The sequence below is a fragment of the Bubalus kerabau genome, chromosome 4 (genome assembly GCF_029407905.1).
Source record: "Bubalus kerabau isolate K-KA32 ecotype Philippines breed swamp buffalo chromosome 4, PCC_UOA_SB_1v2, whole genome shotgun sequence".
In the NCBI taxonomy this organism is placed as follows: Eukaryota; Metazoa; Chordata; class Mammalia; order Artiodactyla; family Bovidae; genus Bubalus; species Bubalus kerabau.
The window spans coordinates 26,921,145-26,944,500 of record NC_073627.1 but is presented as its reverse complement, the minus strand read 5'-3'; the positions used below and the strand labels follow the sequence as shown (position 1 = coordinate 26,944,500).

The 23,356-nt window shown below is 53.5% G+C and overlaps 3 protein-coding genes across 15 annotated transcripts; 2 read left to right on the top strand and 1 right to left on the bottom strand.

Moving 5' to 3' along the window:
* The first annotated feature begins 915 nt into the window (after window positions 1-915).
* On the top strand, window positions 916-7,283 carry PHOSPHO1 (phosphoethanolamine/phosphocholine phosphatase 1). 12 transcript variants are annotated; one of them, XM_055576133.1, is made up of 4 exons: window positions 916-1,027; window positions 2,411-2,509; window positions 4,268-4,378; window positions 6,028-7,283. In XM_055576133.1, exon 4 carries the CDS (start codon window positions 6,035-6,037, stop codon window positions 6,905-6,907), a length of 873 nt encoding a protein of 290 aa, XP_055432108.1. In that variant the 5' UTR covers window positions 916-1,027; window positions 2,411-2,509; window positions 4,268-4,378; window positions 6,028-6,034; the 3' UTR covers window positions 6,908-7,283. The 12 variants fall into 12 exon arrangements, with proteins under 12 accessions (XP_055432108.1, XP_055432116.1, XP_055432107.1 ...); XM_055576132.1 differs by lacking the exon at window positions 916-1,027 and adding an exon at window positions 1,044-1,189; XM_055576130.1 differs by lacking the exon at window positions 916-1,027 and adding an exon at window positions 1,044-1,301.
* An 851-nt stretch (window positions 7,284-8,134) lies between these two features.
* Window positions 8,135-17,596, bottom strand: ABI3 (ABI family member 3). Its single transcript, XM_055576142.1, has 8 exons — window positions 17,212-17,596; window positions 12,984-13,151; window positions 11,739-11,915; window positions 10,190-10,275; window positions 9,898-9,993; window positions 9,577-9,710; window positions 8,902-9,039; window positions 8,135-8,595 (listed from the first exon to the last, which is right to left on the bottom strand). The coding sequence occupies exons 1-8, from the start codon at window positions 17,326-17,328 to the stop codon at window positions 8,432-8,434; spliced, it is 1,080 nt and encodes a 359-aa protein (XP_055432117.1). The 5' UTR covers window positions 17,329-17,596; the 3' UTR covers window positions 8,135-8,431.
* Window positions 17,597-17,811: 215 nt separating this feature from the next.
* On the top strand, window positions 17,812-23,055 carry GNGT2 (G protein subunit gamma transducin 2). Of its 2 annotated transcripts, none has more exons than XM_055579994.1 (3): window positions 17,812-18,179; window positions 20,152-20,257; window positions 20,717-23,055. In XM_055579994.1, the coding sequence occupies exons 2-3, from the start codon at window positions 20,174-20,176 to the stop codon at window positions 20,840-20,842; spliced, it is 210 nt and encodes a 69-aa protein (XP_055435969.1). In that variant the 5' UTR covers window positions 17,812-18,179; window positions 20,152-20,173; the 3' UTR covers window positions 20,843-23,055. The 2 variants fall into 2 exon arrangements, with proteins under 2 accessions (XP_055435969.1, XP_055435970.1); XM_055579995.1 differs by lacking the exon at window positions 17,812-18,179 and adding an exon at window positions 19,535-19,638.
* The last annotated feature ends 301 nt before the right edge of the window (window positions 23,056-23,356 follow it).

Genomic DNA, 23,356 nt, shown 5'->3' with positions numbered 1-23,356 from the left:
CCCTACCAGCTCCCAGATGACTCAGGCCCTTTGCATTTGCTCCTTCTCTTCTTCTAGGAATGGAGCCAGGGAGACTAGGGAGGACTGAAGTTAGAAGGGGTGACCACCTTCTTCCTAGCTAACACAGTCCCTTTGTGACCCCGTTTGAGTTAGCTGCGCGGGGGTTTGAACTCAATTTCTCCTGCCGTCAACATTCAAACGTTAAGTGCTGCGACCTAGTACTATACCAGGTTCATAGTGTGTTCTCAGTAAATGTCTTTCCTCTCTCAACACGATCTCTACTCCTCACCACCAGGGTGGGAGGGCATAAGGGTGGAGCGGGTGTGGCTGGGAAAGGACTCAGGAAGCGAGGAGAAAGTCGGGCTTTTTATTTACAACACTACTTGCAAAGGGGCAGAGAGTCTGGTCCCCAACTCAGTGTATACAGGATAGGAGAGCGGGAAAGTCCGCAGTCCTCTGTAACCTGTAACCGGGGCAAGGGTCCCAAGTAGCGGGGCGAAGTGACTGCGCCTGGAGGGCTGAGAGCACCCAGCCAGCCCAGCTTTGCGCACACGGGAGAGGAACCGCTTTTCCCTGGGCGGGGTCAACCGAAGCCTGCCCTCGGGCTTAGGAGCGCAGAACAGAATGAGGGCTGGAGGTGGGAGTGCATTTTTGCAAGTCCCGGGGATCTGAGCTCTGGGGGCGGGGGTGGAGAAAGTCCATTGCCCTGGCACCTCCAGGTGTGTCGGTGGGACTTACGTAGAGCCCAGCAGCCGCTCTAATCAGGGTGCCCCCCACCCACGCTCCTCTGAAGGGATGCGCTACATCTTCACCCTCCTACCCTTCCCGGCGGCACCCAATCCCACCTTCGCTCGCGCTCCGGGAGCCTGTGGAGCAGCCGGGAGGCGTGGCCTACCGGCGGCCCGCCCCTTTGATGTGCTCCGACGCCGCTGTGATTGGACAACCGCTTGTGACGTGCGGAGACTGCGGTGGGCTCCGGTGCTGCGGCAGCCGCAGCGCCAGCCGCGGCTCCGGCTCCGGCTCCCCGGTATTTAAAGGGGACGCGGCGGCGGCCTGGGGGGATGGGGGGCAAGTGGAGGGGACGGCCCAGACGCATATCATCCACGGCCCCTCCGGACTGGAGGGACTCGTGAGAGCCGAAGCCCAGAAATCCGGGGGTGGATAAGACACCGCATCCCCTCCAATTCCCGTAAGCACCCCTTGCTCCATCCTGAGCCCAAATACCTCAGCTAGCCCGTGTCCCCCTACTCTTCACACTCCAAACTCAGCCGGGACAGACCTCTGCTGCCGCCGCTCCCCACGTGAGTCCTGGACTCGCCGAGGTAGGGGAAGGCTGGGATCCCAGCGTGGGGTGGGGGCTGCGCTGGGTCTAAGAGCGCTCCTTCACGCGCGTGTCCGTGGGGGAGTCGCTGGAGCAGAGGAATGAGTTCCTCTCCTACCCGAGGGACTAGGTGTCTGGCTATCGCTACATTCCCGACACAGACAAGGCGAAGGAATCCGTGCTTCCTTGCTCCCTGCCACCCACGAGTCCCCTGGGCTACCGAACTGTCCCCCCTCCACCACCCCCCGCCGCCCCGCACTGGAGCGAAGCACCGGCCAGCTGGGGGTGTGCCAGAGTGCCTGCTTTCCAGCCACCTCTAAAAATATCTCTCCCCAGACTCCACCGGCAGCTGCCACCTCCTTGTCCACTGAAGATCCCCTCCTAGCTTGTCTACCCAGGCAGGGAAACACAGAGGTGACTCCTGGTCCTATCTTTCTCACTGGCACCAGAGCTCCAGGACGTCAACCCAGCTGTCAGGACAACAAGCTTACAACCCAAGGGGAGTCTCCAGGGCAATAGAGGAAGTTCTGGCTGCAGTTTTCCCAAGAGGCAGCAGAGACCCTTGAATTCTAGTTCTAATCCTGATTCTGATGCTGTGTGACCCAGGATGTTAGCTTGACCTCTCTGGGCTTTTGTTTTTCTAATGCATTGCTAGTGGTGAAGGAAGGGACCAAGGAAGAAACCATGGTGAAGTTGGGAGTGCTGTCTGGGGGAGGTTGAGAATTCCAGCTTAGTGGTGGAAAGTGATTTCTAGTGATAGATACTAGGAGACCTAGTCTTGAGCAGAGGACTTGTTACTGTAGTATTTCTGGGATCCTTGCCCCTTGCCACATCCTTATCCTGCAGTTTCTTGTGGAACACTGCCCTGTGGCCTCCAACCATCCATTCATGGGAATTTTCAAACTTTGTTTCCCCACCCCAAAGGTGTCCTCCCATCCTATTCCCATGGATATAATGTAACAGCACTTGCGTAAAAAGGTGCAGGGGTGCGAGGGGCCAGTGTGGAGGTGGGGGAAACACTGGTTTTAGGTACAACCAGAATATGGACTCCCTGCCAGCCCAATGAAACCCTTCTGTCCTCTGCTCTAGCCTGCTGGAAAAGCTCAGAGGTCCTGTCCCCCTTTCCTCTGAGGGACTCTATTTGGTGACCACAAGAGGATTCAATCACTCAGGAGAAAGTTTCCAGAGGTGAGTGACCTCTCTGAATGTCCCAAGAGCCAGATTTCAGCGGGGCCTGGGGTATCTCTGACTACTGTGGGGTAGGGGTGGGTGTTGCAGCATGGCCTTCTCAATTTCGACGGGAAGACCTCTAGGGACTAAAACAAGGGCAACTCACCAACAATAAACGTTTGTCTAATTTTCCTGAATACTAGTATTAGATGAAAAGAACCTAACTTTTGCTGAGAAGTTTTGAACATGATTAAAAACAAGTAGACTATTCCACCAAATTAAAAAAAAAAAGAATCAAGAGCAAAGAAATGAAATCTGGTCTCTGGGTGATTCCTGGAGACCCTTTTATCTTCATATCTGCCTGGCATGTGTCTGTCCATGTTTGCTTTTACAAGGGGTGTGGCATCCTTTGACCTTTCCTCTTTGGACTCACCTGTCCCCTGGGGGACATGTGATATCAGCCAGGATTCTGGAAGGCTGAAAGTCCATCTAGATGGGACCTGGGACAGCCCTCCCACCTCTAACCCCCCAAACATGCCCTTCCTTTACCTCACATGCCTCCCTCCTCTTCTCTCCCATATTTTTGACCTGTGTCTCCTCTCCTAATCCCTTCCCTCTTTTTGCCCACTGCCCCATTCAGCTTTGTCCACAACTAGATTCCTAGACTACAAATTCTTAGGGAAAAGGCTGAAATCCACATTGCATGTGTAGCCAGGGAGTGGGGACAGATGGGGTACCTCAAGATGGAGGGAGCCCTTCCTCTGACTGGTGCCCTGCTCCTGCGAAGTCCCCGTCTCTTTCTTGAGAAACGGTTGCTTCTCCTTGCTGTCCTGGGATGGTCTGGGGAGAGTCACCTTGACAAAGTCAGAGGGGTACCCAGTGTCACCCACTCTCACCACCAGAGGGCAGCAGCCAGCCAGCCCTTTGCTCCTTCCCCTGTCTAGTCTCCTGGCTCTCAGTAGCGGTCCAGATGTGTCCCAGCTGCATCTAGTCTCTCATTTAAACCCAGGGTGGAGGGGAGCAACTGGGACTTGTAGGTTTGAAGCAGCATTGGTGAAGCCCCCATGAAGCTAAATACTGTCCCCAAAGTCACATAGCAAAATCTGGCAGAAATTTCAACCTGACTCCTGGCGGACTGCCAGTCTCTAGAAGCACCAGGGAGTGAGACAGTCCTAGATCACCTGTGGTACCCAGGGGTCCTAGCCCTCCAGCTGCAGTGGATGCCCAGCCCTGGGCATCTGCCTCTTCCCTTTTGAGGACAGAGGGCAGGCAAGGGTGTGGCCAGGAGTGCACAAACCAGGCTTTGCCCCAAGGAAACATCGTAGCCTTGGACAAGTTATTTAATCTCTGAGTCCTCTTCATCTGCTGAATCCATGGAATTGTGATGAGCAAGGACAGAATGTGAGTGAAGCTGATTTGTAAACCATGATGTACCATACACAAGAAAGGGGCAATGAACATATAGAGAAAAAAACACTGGTCTCAGACTCTGAGATCTGGTTTTGAGATCTGTCTCTGCCATATATAGTGGGTGATGTTTGCACAAGTTGGTTACCCTTTCTAGGTCTTCAGTAATATCTGTAACCTCTCCAGCATCATGAGGGATTGTTAAGAGGATGCCTAGCAATGTCCCTGTGGTCCTTAGCTTATTTGATGGGCTGTTTTTACTGAGTGATTCCTGAGGCTCAGGAGAGGGGATAGGATCAGGTGGATGTTGGTGGTAGAAACACGACCACCTGACCGGGCACCCTCACACGGACCTTGTATGGTTGTCAGGAGCCCTGGACCGACGGCTGGAGGCCAACAATCCCTACAGGTGGTGCTCGGGGTGATGTACTGACAATGAGCGGGTGTTTTCCAGTTACTGGCCTCCGATGCCTGTCTAGGGTAAGTGGGTCCCTCCAGGGGTCTCTTAGGATGAGGCCTCAGCTCCATGTTCTCATCATGGGGTGGGAGGAGCCCTCTCCAGCCTCTTTTAAGCCTGCTGTCACCTCTATTAAGCCTCCACTAATCCCTGAAAGCTTCCATCCCAAGCGTGGGTCCCTGATGCTTTATATCCTCAACTCCAGGAATCCTGGGCCACTGAAACTCAGATGTTGGTGAGACCAGAGAGTGACTGTAGGCATGAAGTTGAAGGGACAATTCTGTTAGGGAGGCAGATAGCCAGGTTCAAATCCCAACTCAGAAGTTAGGAGCCTTGGACTTCCCTTTTACAGGATGTGCCAGGCCATGAACATCACAGGAATATTGGAAAGGGAGTTAGGAAGAAACCAGAAAGAGGAGTGGTTTTGTCTTAACTAATTGGGGTGGAAGGTTGAGAAGGAGAAAGACAGCACAGTGATACTCTGAAGCTGTGCAGTCTGCTTGCTGTCCCTCTGGGGCAGGGGCAAGCTGCAGAGGGCTTCTGCTCTCCACATGCTTGCCTTCATGCCCTCACCCTTGCCATGTTGCCCCGCATCCTCTCCCTTATCCCCCATTAACATGACCATCCCAAGGTCCTGACTTCCTGGAGCTCCCCACCCCCACTTTTCCTGTCCCTTCTGCCCTGTGCTCCCCTAGCATGACATCCTCCTCGCCCTCTTCTTCCCCACCCCTTCCTCATCCCCTCCACCCCAGCCATGCCCCACTACCTCGCCTTCTGCCTTCTCAGCCACTGCCGCTCTCTTTCCTCTTCCTTGCCCATCTCCCAGGTATGTCGTGGCCTGGTGCGGGAGGCTCCTACTTCCCCAAGTCCCACTGCTTCTCCTGCTGCCCGCTTGCTTCGGACTCTGGCAGAAACCCCATCCGCTGACAAGTTCCTCCCAGGGAATTGGCAAGTGATTAGTGATGAGCTGTCAGCACAGGGCCCTGAAACTCCCCAGAGAAGTTGTGTCCCATCCTTGGACCCCTGCCCAGTGCCGCCTGGCTAGAAGCAGCTCACAGAGCCTGCCTGGATTTTGGGTGGTCAGTCCACCTACCTGGTTCCTCCAAGAGCTAAAATCCAGTTCTCTGGCCAATGCAGAAGCCCAGGCACCTCACTCTCCAGGTCTGGCACTGATTGCCCACATGCCTTGGGTAGTGCCATCAAGTCTTCCCTGGCTTCTACTATCCATCACAGTCCTACAAGCCATCAGCTCTACATGGCTGAAAAGGGGAATGACAGATCTGCTCCAGTTGAATGAATGAATGAATGGTTTCCCTTGACTATGTTAGGGAAGAGGAGTGGAGAGTCCCTCCCACCTTCCCTGTGTCCACCACCAACAAGGGGTCATTGGAAGTCTCTAGAATGATCTAGTCCAGAAACCTTCCCAACGGAGTGACTCCTTGGAAGCTGCTCTTCCATTCTTCCACTCTCCTGAACTTTGGTTAAGCCTCCATGGCCCCAGATGAGAGTAGAAGAAAGGTGCCAAAGAAGCCCTTCAGGGTTCAGGAGGATGGTCCCCTGAGGATAAACCCCAGAGCAGTTAACACAGAAGTGCAAGAGGGTGGACAGGGAAGGCAGGGGTGGGGACGTCGGTGTTGCTTAACCAGCTTAACCAGCCTTGGGTCCTCCTCAGGTCTTCGATGTGCCAGCATCTCTGGCCGTGGCCCGCTAACCTGCCTCTCCTGGGCCGGCTCCTGCCGCGCCCCCTCTCGCTTGCTCCCTCCTCCTCCTGCTCCTCTCTCCCCTGCTCCCAGGACGGCGGGATGGCTGCGCAGGGCTCGCCTCGCTTCCTCCTGACCTTCGACTTTGATGAGACTATCGTGGACGAAAACAGCGACGACTCGATCGTGCGCACAGCGCCGGGCCAGCGGCTCCCGGAAAGCCTGCGTGCCACCTACCGCGAGGGCTTCTACAACGAGTACATGCAGAGCGTCTTCCAGTACCTGGGCGACCAGGGCGTGCGGCCGCGAGACCTGCGTGCCGTCTACGAGTCCATCCCGCTGTCGCCCGGCATGGGCGAACTGCTGCAGTTTGTGGCCAAACAGGGTTCCTGCTTTGAGGTTATTCTCATTTCAGACGCCAACACCTTTGGCGTGGAGAGCGCGCTGCGCGCCGCCGGCCACCAAGGCCTGTTCCGCCGCATCTTCAGCAACCCTTCCGGGCCCGACGCTCGGGGGCTGCTGGCGCTGCGGCCCTTCCACTCACACAGCTGCGCGCGCTGCCCCGCCAACATGTGCAAGCACAAGGTGCTCAGCGACTACCTGCGCGAGCGGGCCCACGACGGCGTACACTTCGAGCGCCTTTTCTACGTGGGCGACGGCGCCAACGACTTCTGTCCCATGGGGCTGCTGGCCGCTGGCGATGTGGCCTTCCCTCGCCGCGGCTACCCCATGCACCGCCTTATCCAGGAGGCACAGAAGGCTGAGCCCAGCTCCTTCCGCGCCAGCGTGGTACCCTGGGAAAATGCCACCGAAGTGCGCCTCCATCTGCAACAGGTGCTGAAGACGTGCTGAGGACGCGGCCTGCAGGGGGCGCCCGGCGGGAAGGGGGCCAGGGGGCTGGGGACAGGGAAAGACAAACCTAGTTTTATTATTCCCTTTCCCTTTCGTTTTGGTGGGTCCCTCTGGGAATTTCCGGAATCCGGAGCTTGTCCATTTGGGGGCTGGAGGAGAGAGTTCAGAGCTGTCCCCATCTATGCAGTTAACCCAGCTTGGCTGTCTCCCCCAGTTCCGCTGCAAGCGAATTCTGGAGTTTGGCCCCGCCAGGGTGGTGCGCAGACCCAAGCAGGCAGCAGTGTTTTCCAAAAACCTTGCCCCCTCCCAACTGGGAGGAAAGGGTTGCCTGGCAGGGTAGAGAAGGAACATCTCCCACTGTGTTTCATTAACTGTTGCCTTGGGCCTCATGACTTCCTTCCCCTAGACTTCTGTCAGGGGTACACGGGTCCTGAAATTCCTCCCCCCGTCCCTTCAGCCTCGGACTCCCCGCGGAGAGATGGTGCTCTCCACGGACGCCAGTCTCAGGCCTAGGTCTTGCTTTACCTTCTGTGACCCTACACTACACTCCTGCCTCCCCCCACGCACGCTTGTCAGCGTTCCCACAGGAAGAAATGCCAGAGGGAACAATCGCCTCCTGGTGGTGGAATGAGGTAGCACACTGTCCAGGGCTCGGGTCCGGCCAGCCAGGGACCTCAGAGAACGCGACGACGTCTCCTCCTCGCTCCCAGCCTCTTCTATGCAGCAAGAAACCAGGGACTTAACCAAAGTCGCCCCGCCGACTGGATCCTCTGAACCCCTCCCCTCCCGTATCGAACAGAAAGCCATGATGTTTTAAAGCAGGGCCACTGAAACCCAACCCCCTCCTCTTTTGGTGTTTCAGAGCTATAAAGGAGGTAAAGGGGCAGAGGTGACTGAGATCTCTCGCGCCGCAGTCTGAGGGATGAGGGTGAGATGATCTCTCAGAAAGCCCCACTTAAGTGAGGGAGCTGGACCCCACTCTTGGAAGAATGTCCAGTTTGGGGAACCAAGACTGAATTCATAAAGCAAGGAACAGGCAAAAGAGCAGGGTGCAGCCTGTCTTCACAGAAAGGCACAAGGGTCTCATGGAGAGGGCTCAAGTAGGGAGGAGGTGGGAGATATTCCTGCTTAGGGCAGGCAAAGGGACTCAGTCAGCGGGAGCCTAAAAACTGGGTTACCTTTCAATCTTTCAGCACACCCCGCACCGCACCCTGCAGGGCAATCATCAAGAGGTCACCAGTTTTATTCCAAGTTGGCACTTGCAGCTGGAGACCCTGTCTTGCATGGTCCAAGGGTCTCCTGTGGATAAGATCACCCATCTTGGCTTCCAGTTCTTTCCTGTCTCTAGCAGGCTTCTGGGTACCTCTCCCAGGACCCCCTCCCACTGCAGTGGGGGGAAGGGACAGACAACAGTTAACAGCCCAGAGGTGTGCAAGCCTGTCCAGTCTTGACTGAAGCTGGCTTTGGTGTGGGACTCAGGCTCACTCAAGGCAGTGCTTGAATAGCATCGCAGAGACCAGGCTGTCAGCTGATGGGCTCCACATAGTTCCCAGGGAAGAATCCAGACCCCTCGGAGCAGACACCCTCACACCATCCGTCAGAGTAGCGGCGGGTGATGCAGATAACTGTGCCCTCAGAGAAGGAGAGCTCGTTGTCCTTCTGGCGGGTGTATGGGTACAGTGTCACCACTGGAGGGAGAGAGGGGAGGGTGCCGTGAGATGTGCCTCCTGCTGCACCCTGGGATGCTGGGGCCCACACCCTGAACTCTAGAGAGCACCATGGGGACTTGGGCAGGAGATGCCTTCTACCAAGCCCTGGGCTCCTCCTCAGCTGAGCTAATACTCAATATCAGGCCAGCTGCTTTTCTGTGTGGGTGTGTGGGGAATAACAGGGTCACACCTTTGCAAATGGAAGGGAGAATGGCTCTGGGCTAGAAAAGTGGGGGGAAACCTGACCCCACAATCTGTTGCCCTTCAGTCCCAGGACTCAAGTACCTTTCTCCAAGTATGCGTCAGGGACCCAGCTGGGCTCTTCGGACCCAAAGCCTGGTGGGGGTGGAGGTGGCAGCTCCAGATCATCTACATCCAGGGGTGGAGGAGGGGGCAGGTCGAGGGGCATGGGCAGCTCTGGGGCTGGGAGAGAAGCAGAAAGGCTGCAAGTGTGACACAGGCAACCCCATCCACTCCAAGAAACTTCACTGTTGGAGAGCAGGGCCCTGGGATCTACCCATTCGATGTACTCTGCCTGCAGCCCTTGTTCATCCTGCTCCTCCCACAGTGCCTCTAGCGGGTGGTAGGTGCTCAGTAAACAGCAATGTTGAACAGTGTAGGGTGATCAGACTCTGCCACTTGGCTGGGCAAGCCTTGAGCAAGTCACTTAATTTAACTTCACAGGCTCAGTTTCTTCATCTGTTGAATGGGAGTGTGAAGATCCTAAGCAGTCAAATTTAAGCAAGAAAATGGATGAGAAGCTTTGACTTGGTAAAAAGCAGGGGCTAAATTATGTTAGCCTGCTTCTTCTGCTTTCTTCCTGTCACTCCTACCTTGGACAAAGTATTCACTGACATAGGCCCAGTTGGATCCAACTGGGGTGAGGTGGGGTGGGAAGTCTCGAGAGGTGAGAAAACAACCCCAAACGTTGAGATAGGAGGAGGAGGCAGGGCTCCTTACCCGGTGGGGGCAAAGACAGTTTCTCCAACGAAGGGGGTAGCAGGAAGAACTCAGGGGCAGCAGGTGGTGGGGGTGGGGGTGGGGGGGCTGCCTGCCCCTTGGTCATGGAGACCCCACCGACACCTTCGGCGCTGCTGAAGACCAGAGAGAAAGGGGCTTTGCTAGGTTGGGGGACAACTTCCTAACTCAGTACCCAAGCTGACCCCGCCCCTTCAATCACAAGCTCCGCCCTTATGGTCCGCAGTCTTAATCCACCTTCATGACCACCCCCAACCTAAAACCTGTGGGGGAAAAAAATAAAATAAAACCTGTGGGGCTCACCCGGCTGAGGCCAGTGAGGAGGCAGAGGAGGCGGCGGAGAGTCTGCCGTCGGGCACCACGGGGGGCTGCACGGGTTCGGGAATCCGGGGCGCTCTCCTGGGGTGGGGAGATAGGAGGGGTGAAGTGACGTCGAGGGGGAAGCCAGCAGGCGAGCAGGGGTTCGGGGTGAGAAGAGGCAGTTGTCGGAGGAGGAAGTTTGGCGCCTGGCATGAAGGGACGGGAGGTGGGGAGTAGTTTCTGGTTGAGGGGAGGGAGAGGAGAGGGTGCAGGTTACGATTGTGGGAGACCTCACCCTAGGGTGGCGGAGGCGGGAGTAGCAGGCGCCTTGATGCTCTTACGAGACAAGGTCCCAGTCCGCGACAGCTGCGTGCTCAGATCCTGCGGGGGGGAGCAGGGGGCGGGGGCTGACACTCACAGGGGCCTGCAACAGCGCCCCTCCATCCCAGAGAGGAAACGGGGGAGGGGCAGACGAGAACTGGGAGAGTGGGGAGGAGGGAGAGCAAGTTCCGACTTCCACTTCCCAGCCTGCTCTCCCACGCCACCCCTCTCAGTCTTGCCCTTGGCAGACCTGGCCTTAAATCTGCCATAGGCTCAGGCAGACAGGATCTGAAGGCCACTTCCTCTTGCAGGGCCTCAGCAGCTGAGCCCCATTCTCACCCAAAGCCTCTGAGCGCTTAGCTTTGTGGGCCTTAACTCTGAGAAACCCCAACTCCAGCCCACAGCTGAGGAGGTAGAGGCTGAGGTAGAAACCTCCCACCTGTCATTTTCACAGGCCTGAGGAACTGGCTTTGGGGAGTTCAGGGCAGAGAGGAGCAGAATGTACAGAGAGTACAAGTGACAAGCTGTGAACTCATGTGCAAGAGAGCACTTCAGTTGGTGAAGGAGTTTCCCCAAGAATAGGTACATGAGGAATGATGTCCTCTGCTATCCTCCCCTGGAGACAAGATAAAAGGGACTTGAACTCAGGCATAAAGAATTTAGGTTGGATAAAAGGAAGAACTTACTGGTAAGAGGGCCTAGCGACTGAAGGAGGGAGTGTGATTTCTGTTTTGGAGGGAGATGTTGTGTTAAGGAAATCAAGGGGCTGTTTAGATACAGGAGAGCAGCCAATCTAATCTGGAATGTTGACGTGTGGGGACAAGAAATGGATAAAATGGGATTAAGGGTGTGTCCTCTCCCACCTCACAGAAGGAGGTGGGCTGTGAAGAAAATGCCAGTCTTCAGCATGTCCTCATTTGAGTGCCTGCATCCCCCACCCTCCCCACCCAACAGCAACTCTGGGTGACTGTTCAGCACAGTGACCTCAAACCTCCAGACAGAGGAAGTTGCTGTTCTCATGTGGCTGGGGAACCATTCTCATGCACCCTGACATCTTCCCTCTCCGCTCTTCCCCTTCACACACACACACACCCATCCTGTACCCACAAGTTTGTATGTGTGAGCCCAGGTGGCATTGTCAGCAGGTCTTGTGATAAGGGTAAAGGTCAGTTATTAAGAGAAAGGTCGTGATGAATTTTAAAGGAAGAAGATGGGCCCCCTCTCCTATAAGGGGGCCCCATGGGGAGCAGCAGAGCCACTTAGGGCGATGGCTTCAGGGAATGAGGAAGGAAAGGGGCTGCAGGGTGGGACAAGAACATGGTCCTGGAAGAGAACTGAGGCTCTAGAGCGAAGGGAGCCATGAGGCAGAAGAGGCTGGGGGCACTTCCCTGGTGGTCCAGTGGTTAGGGCTCTGTGCTTCCGCTGCATGGGGCATGGACTGGGGAAACAAAATCCCCATGAGGTATGGCCTTAAAAAAACAGAGGCTGTGCTGTGGAGAAAGAGGAGGGGCCCCTCTCTCTACCTTGATCCCATGGCCAATGTCATCCAGGCAACTGAAGTTGAGGGGTCTCCTGTAGTAGGGCGTGAGGTGAGGCAGGCTCTCAGGGGCGATGATCTTCTGGCCGGGAGGCAGCCGCTGGACAGTGGCTAAGGTGCCGATCTCCCTTCGGGCCACTTTCTCCATATGCATGTTCACCATCTGTGTGACAGAGTTGGAGGTGACGATGCTCTTTCCCTTAAGACTTTGGGGAGGGGGAGAGGCCATGGGAGGCAGCGAGGTGCCCAGAAAGAGTGAGTTTTGTCCCTGAGGTCACACAGCATTTGGGTAAAGAGTTGCCAGGAGAGGATGGAGCCACTTTGGAGCAACTTCCAGTGGAAGAGAACAAGAGTTATTATTAGCTGAGCAGGAACCAGAGGAAAAGAGAAAACACAGCATCCTTAAGGGGTGCTGGGAAGAGACTGGGCCAGCTTGGGAGCAGAGGGAGATAACATGGAGGTGGCTGAGCATCATGGCTGAACCAGCTCTCCCTCTTGCTGCTAAGTCACATCAGTCGCGTCCGACTCTGTGCGACCCCATAGACGGCAGCCCACCAGGCTCCCCCGTCCCTGGAATTCTCCAGGCAAGAATACTGGAGTGGGTTGCCTTGGGGGACAATATAAGCAAATCAACTTCCTCTTGGAATGTTCTTTGGAGAAACCTACATCTCTGAGAGGGTGGGAACTTCAATCTGCTGGGGTGAGAGAAAAAGACACACTCACACTGAACATGTGAGTGATGCGCAGGCCAGGCTGATGCATGTGGTTTATGGGGTAATTCCTCGGCCAAGGATTCGGGAAGGAAGGAGGAGGGTGTATATGCGAGATGGGGTGGGGCACTGTGTGGTGGTGGCAGAGAATGACCTTGCCAAGCAAGCAGTCTGACTTCGGGATATTTATAAAGTCACCGCCTGTGTTTAGATGAAAACAGGGTCCGCTTGCCTCTTTTCTATGCTATGTAGCCACTGTGAAGGGGAGAGCCTGCTTTCTATCATGTAGGAAGGAATTCAGAAAGAGTTCTGCCATCGGGGAATTCCTGGTCCGAAGAGGGCAACAAGGCCCACCCCTGAGACACATGGAAGCTCAAAAAGCTTGGCAAGTGCCAACTTTCTGGGATAGAGGTGGGTGTTTGGATGTAGAGGAAGGCAGGAAAGAACTTTTGCTGCAGAAGATGTCCGGGTGGGGCTGAAGAGTTAGGGGCTGAGGCGAGCAGCTTTCCCCCAGCTCTTACCTGGCCCAGTGTGCTCACGCGGGCTTCCACCCGCCTCAGGGCGGCCGCCTGAAGATCCAGCATCCGCAGGGTGTGTCCAGCCAGGTTGCCCACCTGGTAGGCCACGCTGGCCAGGGCCTGGGTGGTGAAAGCCATGGTCTCCTCCAGTGCTTTTCGCTTGTCCGTGGCCTGAAATACACACAGCCCTGGCATGTTCCACTGGGTCCTTGGCTGTGGGCTGGGATGCGATAGGGTATGAAGATGGGGGCTGAGTTGGGAGAAAGCGGTTACCGTCAGATGTTTGAGGAGGTTTCTGTAAGAATGATGCGGTAAGAAGGACTCAAGGGGTATTAGGAAAGTGACTCTGCAGCCCTGGGAACTGGGTCCAAGGGGAGGTAAAGATACCCTTCTCAGATAGTCACACTGAGGATTAGCCCTACCACCCTCCTGAAGATATTTTTTTAGGGGGGATCATAAATGGTGAACAGTAGAAAGGAAAGAGGAAGTCAACACTGGCTGGAAAAGATATTATTGGACTTGAAAACCAAACAACCAACCTCAGGCCCTCATCCCAGACCTTCTAACCAGAATCCCCTGGGCATGTGGCCAATGAATCTGTACCTTTAAAAGCTTCTTAGGTAACTCCTGAGCTCCTGGCTTAGCTCTGGTCTGCAAGGCGGTGTTTGGGAACCAATAATTTGGTCCATTTTATTGATAAGAAACTGAAGCCCAGAAGGGGTAGAATAAAGCAACTTCTAACTGTAGCCTATATTGTGAAAGTGTTAGTTGCTCAGTTGTGTCTGACTCTTTGTGACCCCATGGACTGTAGCCCACCAGGCTTCTCTGTGGAATTTTCCAGGCAAGAATACTGGAGTGGGTCGCCATTCCCTTCTCCAGGGAATCTTCCTGACCCAGGAATCAAACCCAGGCCTCCCACATTGCAGGCAGATTCTTTACTGTCTGAGCCACCAGGGAAGTGTAGCCTGTATAACCGGGGCCAGTATAGGGTCCCACAAGGCTAGCTCCTGTTTTTCTCCTCACCCTCATCCCCTTCCTCTCTCCCGCTCACTCATGGTCCTCCAGCCACATTGGCTATTGGGTCTCAGTTCCTAATCAAGCTGAGATTGCTTGTACCTCAGGGCCTTTGCACTTGTTATACTTCAGGTCTTCAGAGACACTTGCCTGATCACCCCAAGATCTCCTCTAGCCCACCTCTGTATTGACTCTGTATTAGATTTACTGTTTTCTTCGTAGAACTTAGTACCATCTGAAATTTTTTATCTATGTACTTCATTATGTATCCCCCCACACACACATCCACACACACTAGAATGTAAGCCCTAAGAGGGAAGGGAGCTCATCTGTTTTATTCTGTATCCTATCCTGGAATAGTTAGTGCCAAACATACAGATGAAACTTGATGAATATGCATTTGTGAATTAATCAGTGGGTTGAATGCAAACACAAACACTTGCTGGCCATGTCCCTACTGCCTGCCAGGCACTGTGCCCGGTGCTGGCTAGGGCCACACTTCCAGGCAGTGGTGGTGGGGTGGGCAGGGAGTGTCTGAAGACTGCAGAGGGTTTACTTCTCTAGTCATTTGGTTCCCCAGGCAGCTTCCTCATCTCAGGCTGGGACACGAGGGTAGGGGCCAATCCAGGGCAAGTCTAGGGAGAGACCAGCAGACTGATCAGTAAGGCTGCACCCTGAGGTCTCCTTGTTAAGGGCCTTCAGTTGATCCTCGGGGCCCATAGTGGAGAACAGACCTAGAACCTATCTAAGCAGGGTGCTCAAAGAGACCTGGGAGCATCTAGTGTAGCCTCAATGAAACTTGAACCAAGGGGTAGGCCCAGAACCTTCTCCCCTCAGGTGCTTCTCCATGCCTTTCTGTTCCAAAGAGGCTAAGAACTGCTTATTTGCATCCAATTTACATCTCATCAACATACATAACTGAGTGCCTTGGAAAGGCAAAGAGATCAACCCAGAAAGAACAACAGGTCTAATTCTAGTTCAAGACTGTCCTTGAGTAGATGAGGAAATGAAGGCCCAGAATGGAGCAGTGACTACTCTGTATTAGCTGGCCTCTCTTGTACTCACCCCTCCCTGGACTGGCATGTGGAATTCATCACTGGATTTTTCCTGTCAGTCCAAACAGGAAACATGTCTGCTTGGGCCCAGCTCTGTGGGGACAGAGCCTGGATGCCTACCGACCCCTGGCTTTGGTCTTAACCCAAAGTCAGGTCTAGAGAAACAAAGGTCTGGGATCCATCTTCATGGCTGACTGCTTATTCATCATGCAAATTACCCTGTCTACAAACTCAATGGACCCTGACAGAGAACTCTGCAGTTGACCCTAGCTTGTCCTCCCCCATTCCCCAAGGGCTTCCTGACACCTGCTTGAGATGGAGGGGGTGGTGTGAGGAAGGAGGGGAGATCGTGGGAACCAGGTCTTATTTAAGACCAGTTTTGAGAAGTCATCCAAATCCTTCCTAGGCATTTGCTCCTCAGAAAACCCTCGGAGAAGCCAGGGAAGGTAACTGGTTCTGTGGTCTAGTAGTGTTCTGCATGAAGGAAGCTGAAATCCAAGGATTCTGACCTGGGTCAGGGTTTCTGATGCCCTGAGGGTTTTTGCAAGGGCTGCTTCACCTCAGTAGAATTAACTTTGAATATCTATATTTGTCTTTCATCCATCTGATGAAAGATGATGATGATAGTAACACCTGCCATTTATCCTGCCCTTCTTAAGGGAGAAACGCTGGGCTAAATGTGCTGATACATTATTACGTTTAACCCATGTGACCACTGTGATAAAAGGTATAAGAATCACAAGGGAAACTTGTCCCATGTCCAGGAGCTGGACATTGGACTCTGGTCTTTCTGACCTCAAATTCTGTGTGCACCCCATATGTGCAAATGAGAACCCATCCAGAAATGCTTTGAGACGTGCAGAAGTTATTAAAGGAATGGGAAGGAGGGCCTCCATCCTAGTCCATAGGAGGAGCTTGCCTTCCAGTGCTGGGGGAATGTAGCTAGTTCACAAGCCACATTCCAGCTCAGTTTCAGTACCCACAGTCACTCAGGATCTACAGTGGGAATAGCATTTTCAACTAGAGGTTTGGGGGGGAATGCTCTGGAGTCAAAGTTGCTTGTTCAAATCCGGGTTCTACCATTAGCTTGGAGACCCTGGGAATGTAAGTTAACTTTTCAGAAGCTCAGCCTCCTGGTTGTGAAGTGGGAGTGGTCCTCACCTCACAGACTGGGGTGAGGACTGAAGCGGGCAATGAAGGCAGTTCAGGTGCAAAGCACTTTAACTGCTGTTACCATGATCTTTCTTTAATCTGCCATTTTCTCATAAACATTTTCTCCTTTTATTTTTATTTTTTTTCAACACTCACTCCTACGGAGCTGGGAGGTCCCAGTGCAAATAAACTTGTCTTAAAATCATACCCAGCATGTCAGGGAGGGAAAGGCAGAGAGGAGAGGGTTCAGCTTCAGAAGTCAAGGCTAGGCTGATGCCCAGGTCTGCTATTGCCAAGCCATGTGACCTTGGACAAGTCACCTTGCCTCCCTGAATTGCTGTCTCTTCATCTATGAAACAGGAATAATGATACTGTCTCACAAGGCCGTTATAAAGGCTGTCCTTTTCTGTTCATCCAAGCACCTACTCTACGTCCTGGGACAACCCCACAATTTAGAAAACTGTTCTAAAATGCCACTCTCCTTGCATTTTGCTGGTAGTCGGCTGCATGCAGTCATATTGTCCATCCCCCTGCCTCTGAGTCAAACTCCATCTCTTTAACCCAACATAGGGTGACATCTCTCAGCTCTCCCTCAGCTATCAGGGACAGAGTTTTCTCTCATCCATCTCAAGTTCAAGACAATGTTTGGGAAGTTCTTCTGAAGTCTCACCTAGAGCCAGCGTGAATATGGAATGATGGCACCAACAGCTGTGTGAGGACAAGTCTTTAGACCTCTGGATCTGAGTGGGACGTTCGGAAGGAGAGGAGCCTGGGGGGAGGCCTATAGCAGGACGGGGTAGCACTGCCTTCCCTGGGCATCTCTGAGGCTCTGGGAAAGAGGAGTACAGGAGGGCCCGGGAGCACACGTCAGCATGAGAATTTAAGGGTCTGGGATGAAGCCGGCCTGGAGTGGGAGGATAGCTCAGCCAACACCCAGGCCAAGCACCTGTCAGGATGGGCTCTGGGGCCCTGGAGGGGCTGGGTGCCAGGCCTGCACCCACTCTGCTTACCTGCACGTAGTTGTCCTCGCAGTAGTCTGCCACTCGCAGCAGGGAGCTGTGGTTGCCCCTCAGGGCCTCCCGGCCCGTGGGGATCTCAAACTCCTGCAGTTGCTGTAGCTCTGCCATGGCCCCTGGCCTCTGCCCGGCTCCCCGGGGAGCCTGCCGGTTTTGCACCTCACTCTGCCCTTGATTGGTCGCTCTGCCTTCCCTCCCTCTCACTGCTTTTGGTTTCCTCTGCGTGAGACCCAAACCTGCTAGCAAGGGCAGGCATGCTATGAGGGGACAAGAGGAAGTTAGTCCCCACTCCCTGGGCCTGTGCCACTTTGTCCCCTGCCCAGAGGAAGGGAGAAAAGGGGGGGGGCTCCTTTGGGGGCCCAGCCCCCCAATCCCTCCTAGCAGAGGAAGCCAAGGTCGGGGCGGCTGTGATTGCTCCCTGGGCCTGGAGAGGAAGCTGCGGGGGGGGTGGGGGGCTGGGGTGGGAGACAGGAGGAAGGGGGCTGGCCTGCTCTGGGAGGTGGAGATGGATTTTCCACTCATGGAAAGGGAGGAAAGGGCAGAGGGTGGGGGCTTCCTTGGGAAGCTCGGGATGAGTCACCAAGAGACAGGGGACTGGAGGGTGGAGAGGATATGGAGACGGGTCATGCTGGGGGCCCATAGGGCGGTGGTGCCACAACAATGGAAAACAGCCGATGCAGCAGCCAGAGGAACCAGGCAGGACACTGAGAAGATACAACCAGAGGTCCCCTGAGAAGTGTTATCAAGTCTCCGAAGGGTTACCTGCAATGAAGATCTGGTGTGTGTACATGCTCTGGGCCTGGTGGAGGCAGGACAAGATGAAATTGGCCAAGTGGAGCGTAAGGGACTCAGATTAGACAACAGGAAGGACTTGGCTTTGAGAAGCACCAGGTTTAAATTCCAGATTAACACGTCAGTCGTAGGAAGCAGCAGTGGCCAGAGCATCAAGCCTGCTTCAGGAGGTATGTGCTCCATTTCCTGAATTCACAGGAGACTCAGACTGGATGATGTCCGGGGTCCTGTCCTGATCTCTAACTCTTAGAGCTCAGAGCTGTCAATGGGAATTGATTCCTGGAGTAAGGGAATTTAGGAGGGACTCTGGGCCTCCTCCCTCCCCCTATTACTGGGGAGTCTGTCATTCTAAAGTCAGGAAAAAAAAAAAAGAATCCCTCACTGACCACACTGGTCCCTTAATATCTGCTCCTTGAGAGGGTCCCTTGTCACTGGACAGGCGTCAGGCTGAGCAGAAGCTCTACTGCTGCTGCTGCTAAGTCGCTTCAGTCGTGTCTGACGCTGTGCGACCCCATAGACGGCAGCCCACCAGGCTCCCCCGTCCCTGGGATTCTCCAGGCAAGAACACTGGAGTGGGTTGCCATTTCCTTCTCCAATGCATGAAAGTGAAAAGTGAAAGTGAAGTTGCTCAGTCATGCCCGACTCTAGCGACCCCATGGACTGCAGCCTACCAGGCTCCTCCGTCCATGGGATTTTCCAGGCAAAAGTACTGAAGTGGGGTGCCATTGCCTTCTCCGGAGCAGAAGCTCAGTGACTGTTAAATGACATAGCCCTTGGGTGGTCCTGGGAGGAGACCAAGAGAGAGATCAGGATGTGAGCCCTGTGCTCAGGGACTGCTGAGGGAGACACGTGTGCTGGGCTCAGAGGGAGGCATGGAGACAAAGAAGCATGGACGCGGGTGCTGGCAGTGGCCATGGCCCCTAGCTGTTGGGCATAGCATCCTGAGTACATTTTCATGGAACGAATGAATGAAATTTGAGCTTGGAGAACCTTGCAAGGTGAGATGGTGGGGCTTGAGTGAGGGACACAAAGGCTTCTCGGATAAGGGAAGTTAGGAGGTGGTGTAGGACTTGCCTCATTGGAAATAGCCTCAGAGCAGGCTCAGACGTAGGGGAGGAGGTGGCTTGGGAGAGAAGACTGGGGAAGGGGAGCAGGCAGGGCTGGAGGGTAAGAATGGGGAAATGGGCTCTAAGCCAGAGGGGTCACTATAGGAGAGGGGCTGATTGCGGGGGGGGAGACAGGTTGCCTGCAGTGGTGGTAGTCTGGAAGGCTCAAGCTGCTGGATGAGTTTAGAACCTTGAGACTATGATCAGCTTAGGCATCAGAGATTTGGGCTTCCAGACCATCTGCTTTGTCTAAAGACTTTCAGCTGATAAGGAGCTAGGAGGCTCAAACGCCTTCGTCTGGGTCTTGAAGTGCACGCTCTTGCTTGGCAGGTGAGAGGGGCTGAGGTTGCACTGGACTGGGATCTAGTCTTAGAATTATTGAGGTTAGAAACCAGGCGGGCCTTCCTGATAACCCTGTGGTAGTGATAATGATGATAAATACATTGTGTTTATTATATGCCAGGCAGTGTGTTAAAATATTTTACAGACATTATTTTCTTAATCCTCACAATAATCATGTAAGGTAGGTACCATTATTATACCATTTTGCAGATGGGGATACGAAGGTTGAAGGAGGATGCGCGCCAGCTTGGAAGCTGCCAAGTCACAATCGGAACTGGAGTCTGGAAGACTCCAGAGCCTTTCTCTTAATCACTAGGATAGTCTTTCTTCTGGCAGGACCCGAATTTTCCTGAAAACTGCTTAATGAGCTACCTGTGTTGGTGCAACAATAACTTTGCTTCCCAAATCTGTCTCACTGAAAGAAACTGCTCTTCTCTCCCTTCTCCATGCTCTGATCCCCATTTTCTCCATAGACAGATCTTATCTAAGGGCAAAGACTGTGTGTGCCTGCCCCATCCTCTCCTCCTGAGCCTAGCTCACAGTGGGCTAGGGGCAGGGGCTGCAGTGAATCCGTGGTGAGCGATGAGAATATACGGTGAGCAGGGACGAGGTTAGAAGTTGAGGTATGGAAAGTACAGAGGAGGAGCTGGGAGTGACCAGGGGATTTAAAGTCCTGGCTGTGGATGCTTTCCAGGGCCTGATCTCTCCAGGACAGGATGGCCCAAGAGCTCAGCGAGAAGGAACTCTTAAAGATGGAGGTAGAGCAGCTGAAGAAGGAAGTGAAGAACCCAAGAGCTCTGGTGAGCCTCCTCTTTCACTCCCTGCTGCCTCTTCTCTATCCCTTTCTGGTCCTCATGGAGACGGGACACAAAGGAAGGTGTGATGAACAGCAGGGTGGTGGGACCTTTCCAGGGCAGTAGAAAGAGCAAGTGGTGCCTCTGGAATGGGCTGGGAGGTGGGAGGAGGCAAAGTTTGTTCCCACAAAGGTGCACAAGAGATAACCTCAGAGCCTGGAGGGCTTGATGTGTCCAATTCAGTCCCTGGACTGGGCCTGGCCAAATATCCCTCACAAGTAAGAGTCAGGCTCTCTGGTTCTGGTCAAGGAACTCATACCCCTCTCACACCTGCCTGTGCCTCTCATCTTTCTTCTCTCCTGTCTCTATTCCCACCCTGCCCAGAAACCTGTTTTTTGGGGACTGAGCAAATCATGAATTCTGAGCAACAGAAAAGGGCTAGAACCACACTCTGCTTTCTCCCAGATTTCCAAAACAGGAAAGGAAATCAAGGATTATGTGGAGGCTGAAGCAGGAAACGACCCTCTTCTTAAAGGCATCCCTGAGGACAAGAATCCCTTCAAGGAAAAAGGCGGTTGTATGATAAGCTGATGGTGCTGGAGCCCCTCACCCTGAATGCCTGCCCCTCCTCAGCCCTCTCCCCACCAGAACCAAGTACCCTGGGATGTGCAGGGAAGCAGTGGATGTTCACTCTCTCTTAGTCACAGGATGAGTAAAGAGGCCCAGATGCACTCATCATGAATCCATTCCCCAGTTCCACTGTGAACTCTTCTCTCCCATTACCTCCATCACCTGCTGGGTCACTGCTGACCCCACCTGGAACCGCTCCCAGGAGAGCCTCCCTGGCTCAGGACGCAATTCCTGAGAGCCCGGACAGTCCTTGGGAAACAGTTACTTCTCCTTAAAACGCCTCCTATTTCCCCCTCCACTGTCTGCCTAGGAACCAGCATTTCCATCCAGAGCTTCTGGGTTGAGGATTGGAGTTGGGGGGGCCCTTTCCCCCCACCTCATGTCTGGTCCTGTGGAACTCCTCCCAGTCATTTAGATAACCTGAGATTGGCCTGGTGACAAAAAGAGCTTGTAAAGTCCTGATGTCATGATTTATTGAATATTACTGAGTGTCTGTTCCATGTTGGGCTAGGATAGAAGAGCAAGCAAAATTCAAGTGGCTCTTATTATCATGGAATCTAGCAGAGAAGACACGAAACAGAGTTACAATTAAATCAGTAAGTGCTACAGTGGCAAAGGGGGAGTCGAGGCTGGTGTAGGAACACATAGCAGAGGGACATTCAGGGCACTGAACAAGGTCAAAATGAACTGTTGCAGACAGTTGGGAGGGGAGGGTGAGGACAAATCCAGCAGGGGTAAAACATGGGGCTGGAGAGGAAGATGAAGTCAAGTCTAAAGGACTTTGCTGTGAGCTCAGGTAAGAACTTTCTTTTTTATTCTCATTGCAACAGAGAGCTGATGAAGGTATTTAAGCAGCAGAAGGCCAGGCTTTGATTAGCATAAGGGAGGTTGGATCCTGCTTAGAGCTGAAAGACTAATTCCTAGGCCTTGTTAGCAAGAAGATTACTGTCTAAAGAAGCCACAGACAGACATTCATGATACAATGTGTTCAGTGCAATGACAGAGAAGTCTGTGCGGAGTATGAGGGGGACATTAGGAAGACTACAGAATCCAGCTGAGTGGCTGCATTGCATCCTGGGAGAGAGTGAGATAGATGGGCCCCAGGCTGAACAGTTTCTCCCCTGTGGACAGGAATTCCATAATAGCAGAAACTCCATAAATGCAGGATGATAGAGGAGGCCGGGCCCTGCCCAGATAGGAGATAAAAGACCACATATTCCTCATTCTTGAAATTAAGGAGACCTCCCAGCCTACACATGCATAGAAAGGCTCCTTGGAGGTCGAAAGAGAGGGGGCATCACCTCATAGTAAAAGATGCAACTACCCATAGCCCTCTTCACTAAAATCTACCTTGGCTAAAACATGTCCACACACATGGGAGGACGCTGACATGTCCCAAATAGAGACTCAGAACAGGGCAAAGCCATATGACCCACCAAAGGAAACCCGGAAGAAATGCCTCATAAGTGACTGAAGCTCCCACAGTGGTGTGACTCTCTCTCGGAGCCCATCATGTGTCTGTCCACATGTACTGTACTCTTTTTCCCTCCTAATAAACACTAACTGTTTCACTACTTTCCATCTCTATGTGGAAATTCATTTCTACACAGCTGGTGGGCCAGGGCCTTGTCACTGGCCACTGGTTTCCGGTGGTCTAGTGGCCAGGATTTAGCGCTCTCACTGCCACTTCCTGACCTCAGTCTCTGGCTGGGAGCTGAAACCCTGCTTCAGGCCACCGTGGGCCAAGGCCACCAGAGATCCAGAGGACGGGAAAGGCCTCAAAAGGGAGGTGATGTTCGTTCGCAGCTGAGTCCTACAGAATTAAGTTGTAAATGGGTGATATAAATCTGGCTGAAGGGACAGTATTAACAGAAGAAAAGATGAAGAAGAAAAGAACAAAGGTTTGAATGCAAACACTTATCAGGTCAGAGTTGTTGGAATGTCAAGGGAAAGGCCTAGACATTTAGGATCTGCTGCTGGAGAGGTGGAGTTGCAGGTGATCAGAGGGTCTTGTTTGTGATACTAAACCACCATATCTGCTGGGAGTGAATTGGTAATGTTTGCATTTAGAAGGGTTTTGACAAGGCTTTTGACAAGATTGAGTAGGCAAAGAGTAGAATCAGAGAGAGAATTAAGGAGATGATTGTGAGCTGCGGGGAGAAGTGGGTTGGGGCAGAGGCTGTAAGTCTAGAGGGGAAGGTGGGGTGAAGGGTTCTTTGGGAAATGAAGTTTTCAGATCTTGACATCTCATTAATTGATGGGCGAGGGACAGGAAGTGGTCAAGGATACCAACGAGTTTCTAGCTTCCGGGTTGAGAGAGAAGGATTGAAACCAAGTATTTGCAAACAGACCTATCATAATACATTCATCTGATTCAGAGCTGCAAACTCCCTCAGCCCCTCCCCAGTGGGCCACAGTCCTGGGGCTTGTCCTGCTCCTACTGGTAAGCTCATGGGCCACTGTTCAGAATTCAGG

Bases quoted from the DNA above. Each gene is read 5' to 3' on its own strand.
- GNGT2 (XM_055579994.1), top strand. From the start codon at position 20,174: ATGGCCCAAGAGCTCAGCGAGAAGGAACTCTTAAAGATGGAGGTAGAG. The intron at 20,258-20,716 runs GTGAGCCTCCTC...GCTTTCTCCCAG, and splicing joins TGAAGAACCCAAGAGCTCTG to ATTTCCAAAACAGGAAAGGA.
- ABI3 (XM_055576142.1), bottom strand. From the start codon at position 17,328: ATGGCAGAGCTACAGCAACTGCAGGAGTTTGAGATCCCCACGGGCCGG. The intron at 11,916-12,983 runs GTAAGAGCTGGG...TCTGTCACACAG, and splicing joins GCGTGAGCACACTGGGCCAG to ATGGTGAACATGCATATGGA. The intron at 8,596-8,901 runs GTACTTGAGTCC...CTCTCCCTCCAG, and splicing joins TGACGCATACTTGGAGAAAG to TGGTGACACTGTACCCATAC.
- PHOSPHO1 (XM_055576133.1), top strand. From the start codon at position 6,035: ATGTGCCAGCATCTCTGGCCGTGGCCCGCTAACCTGCCTCTCCTGGGC.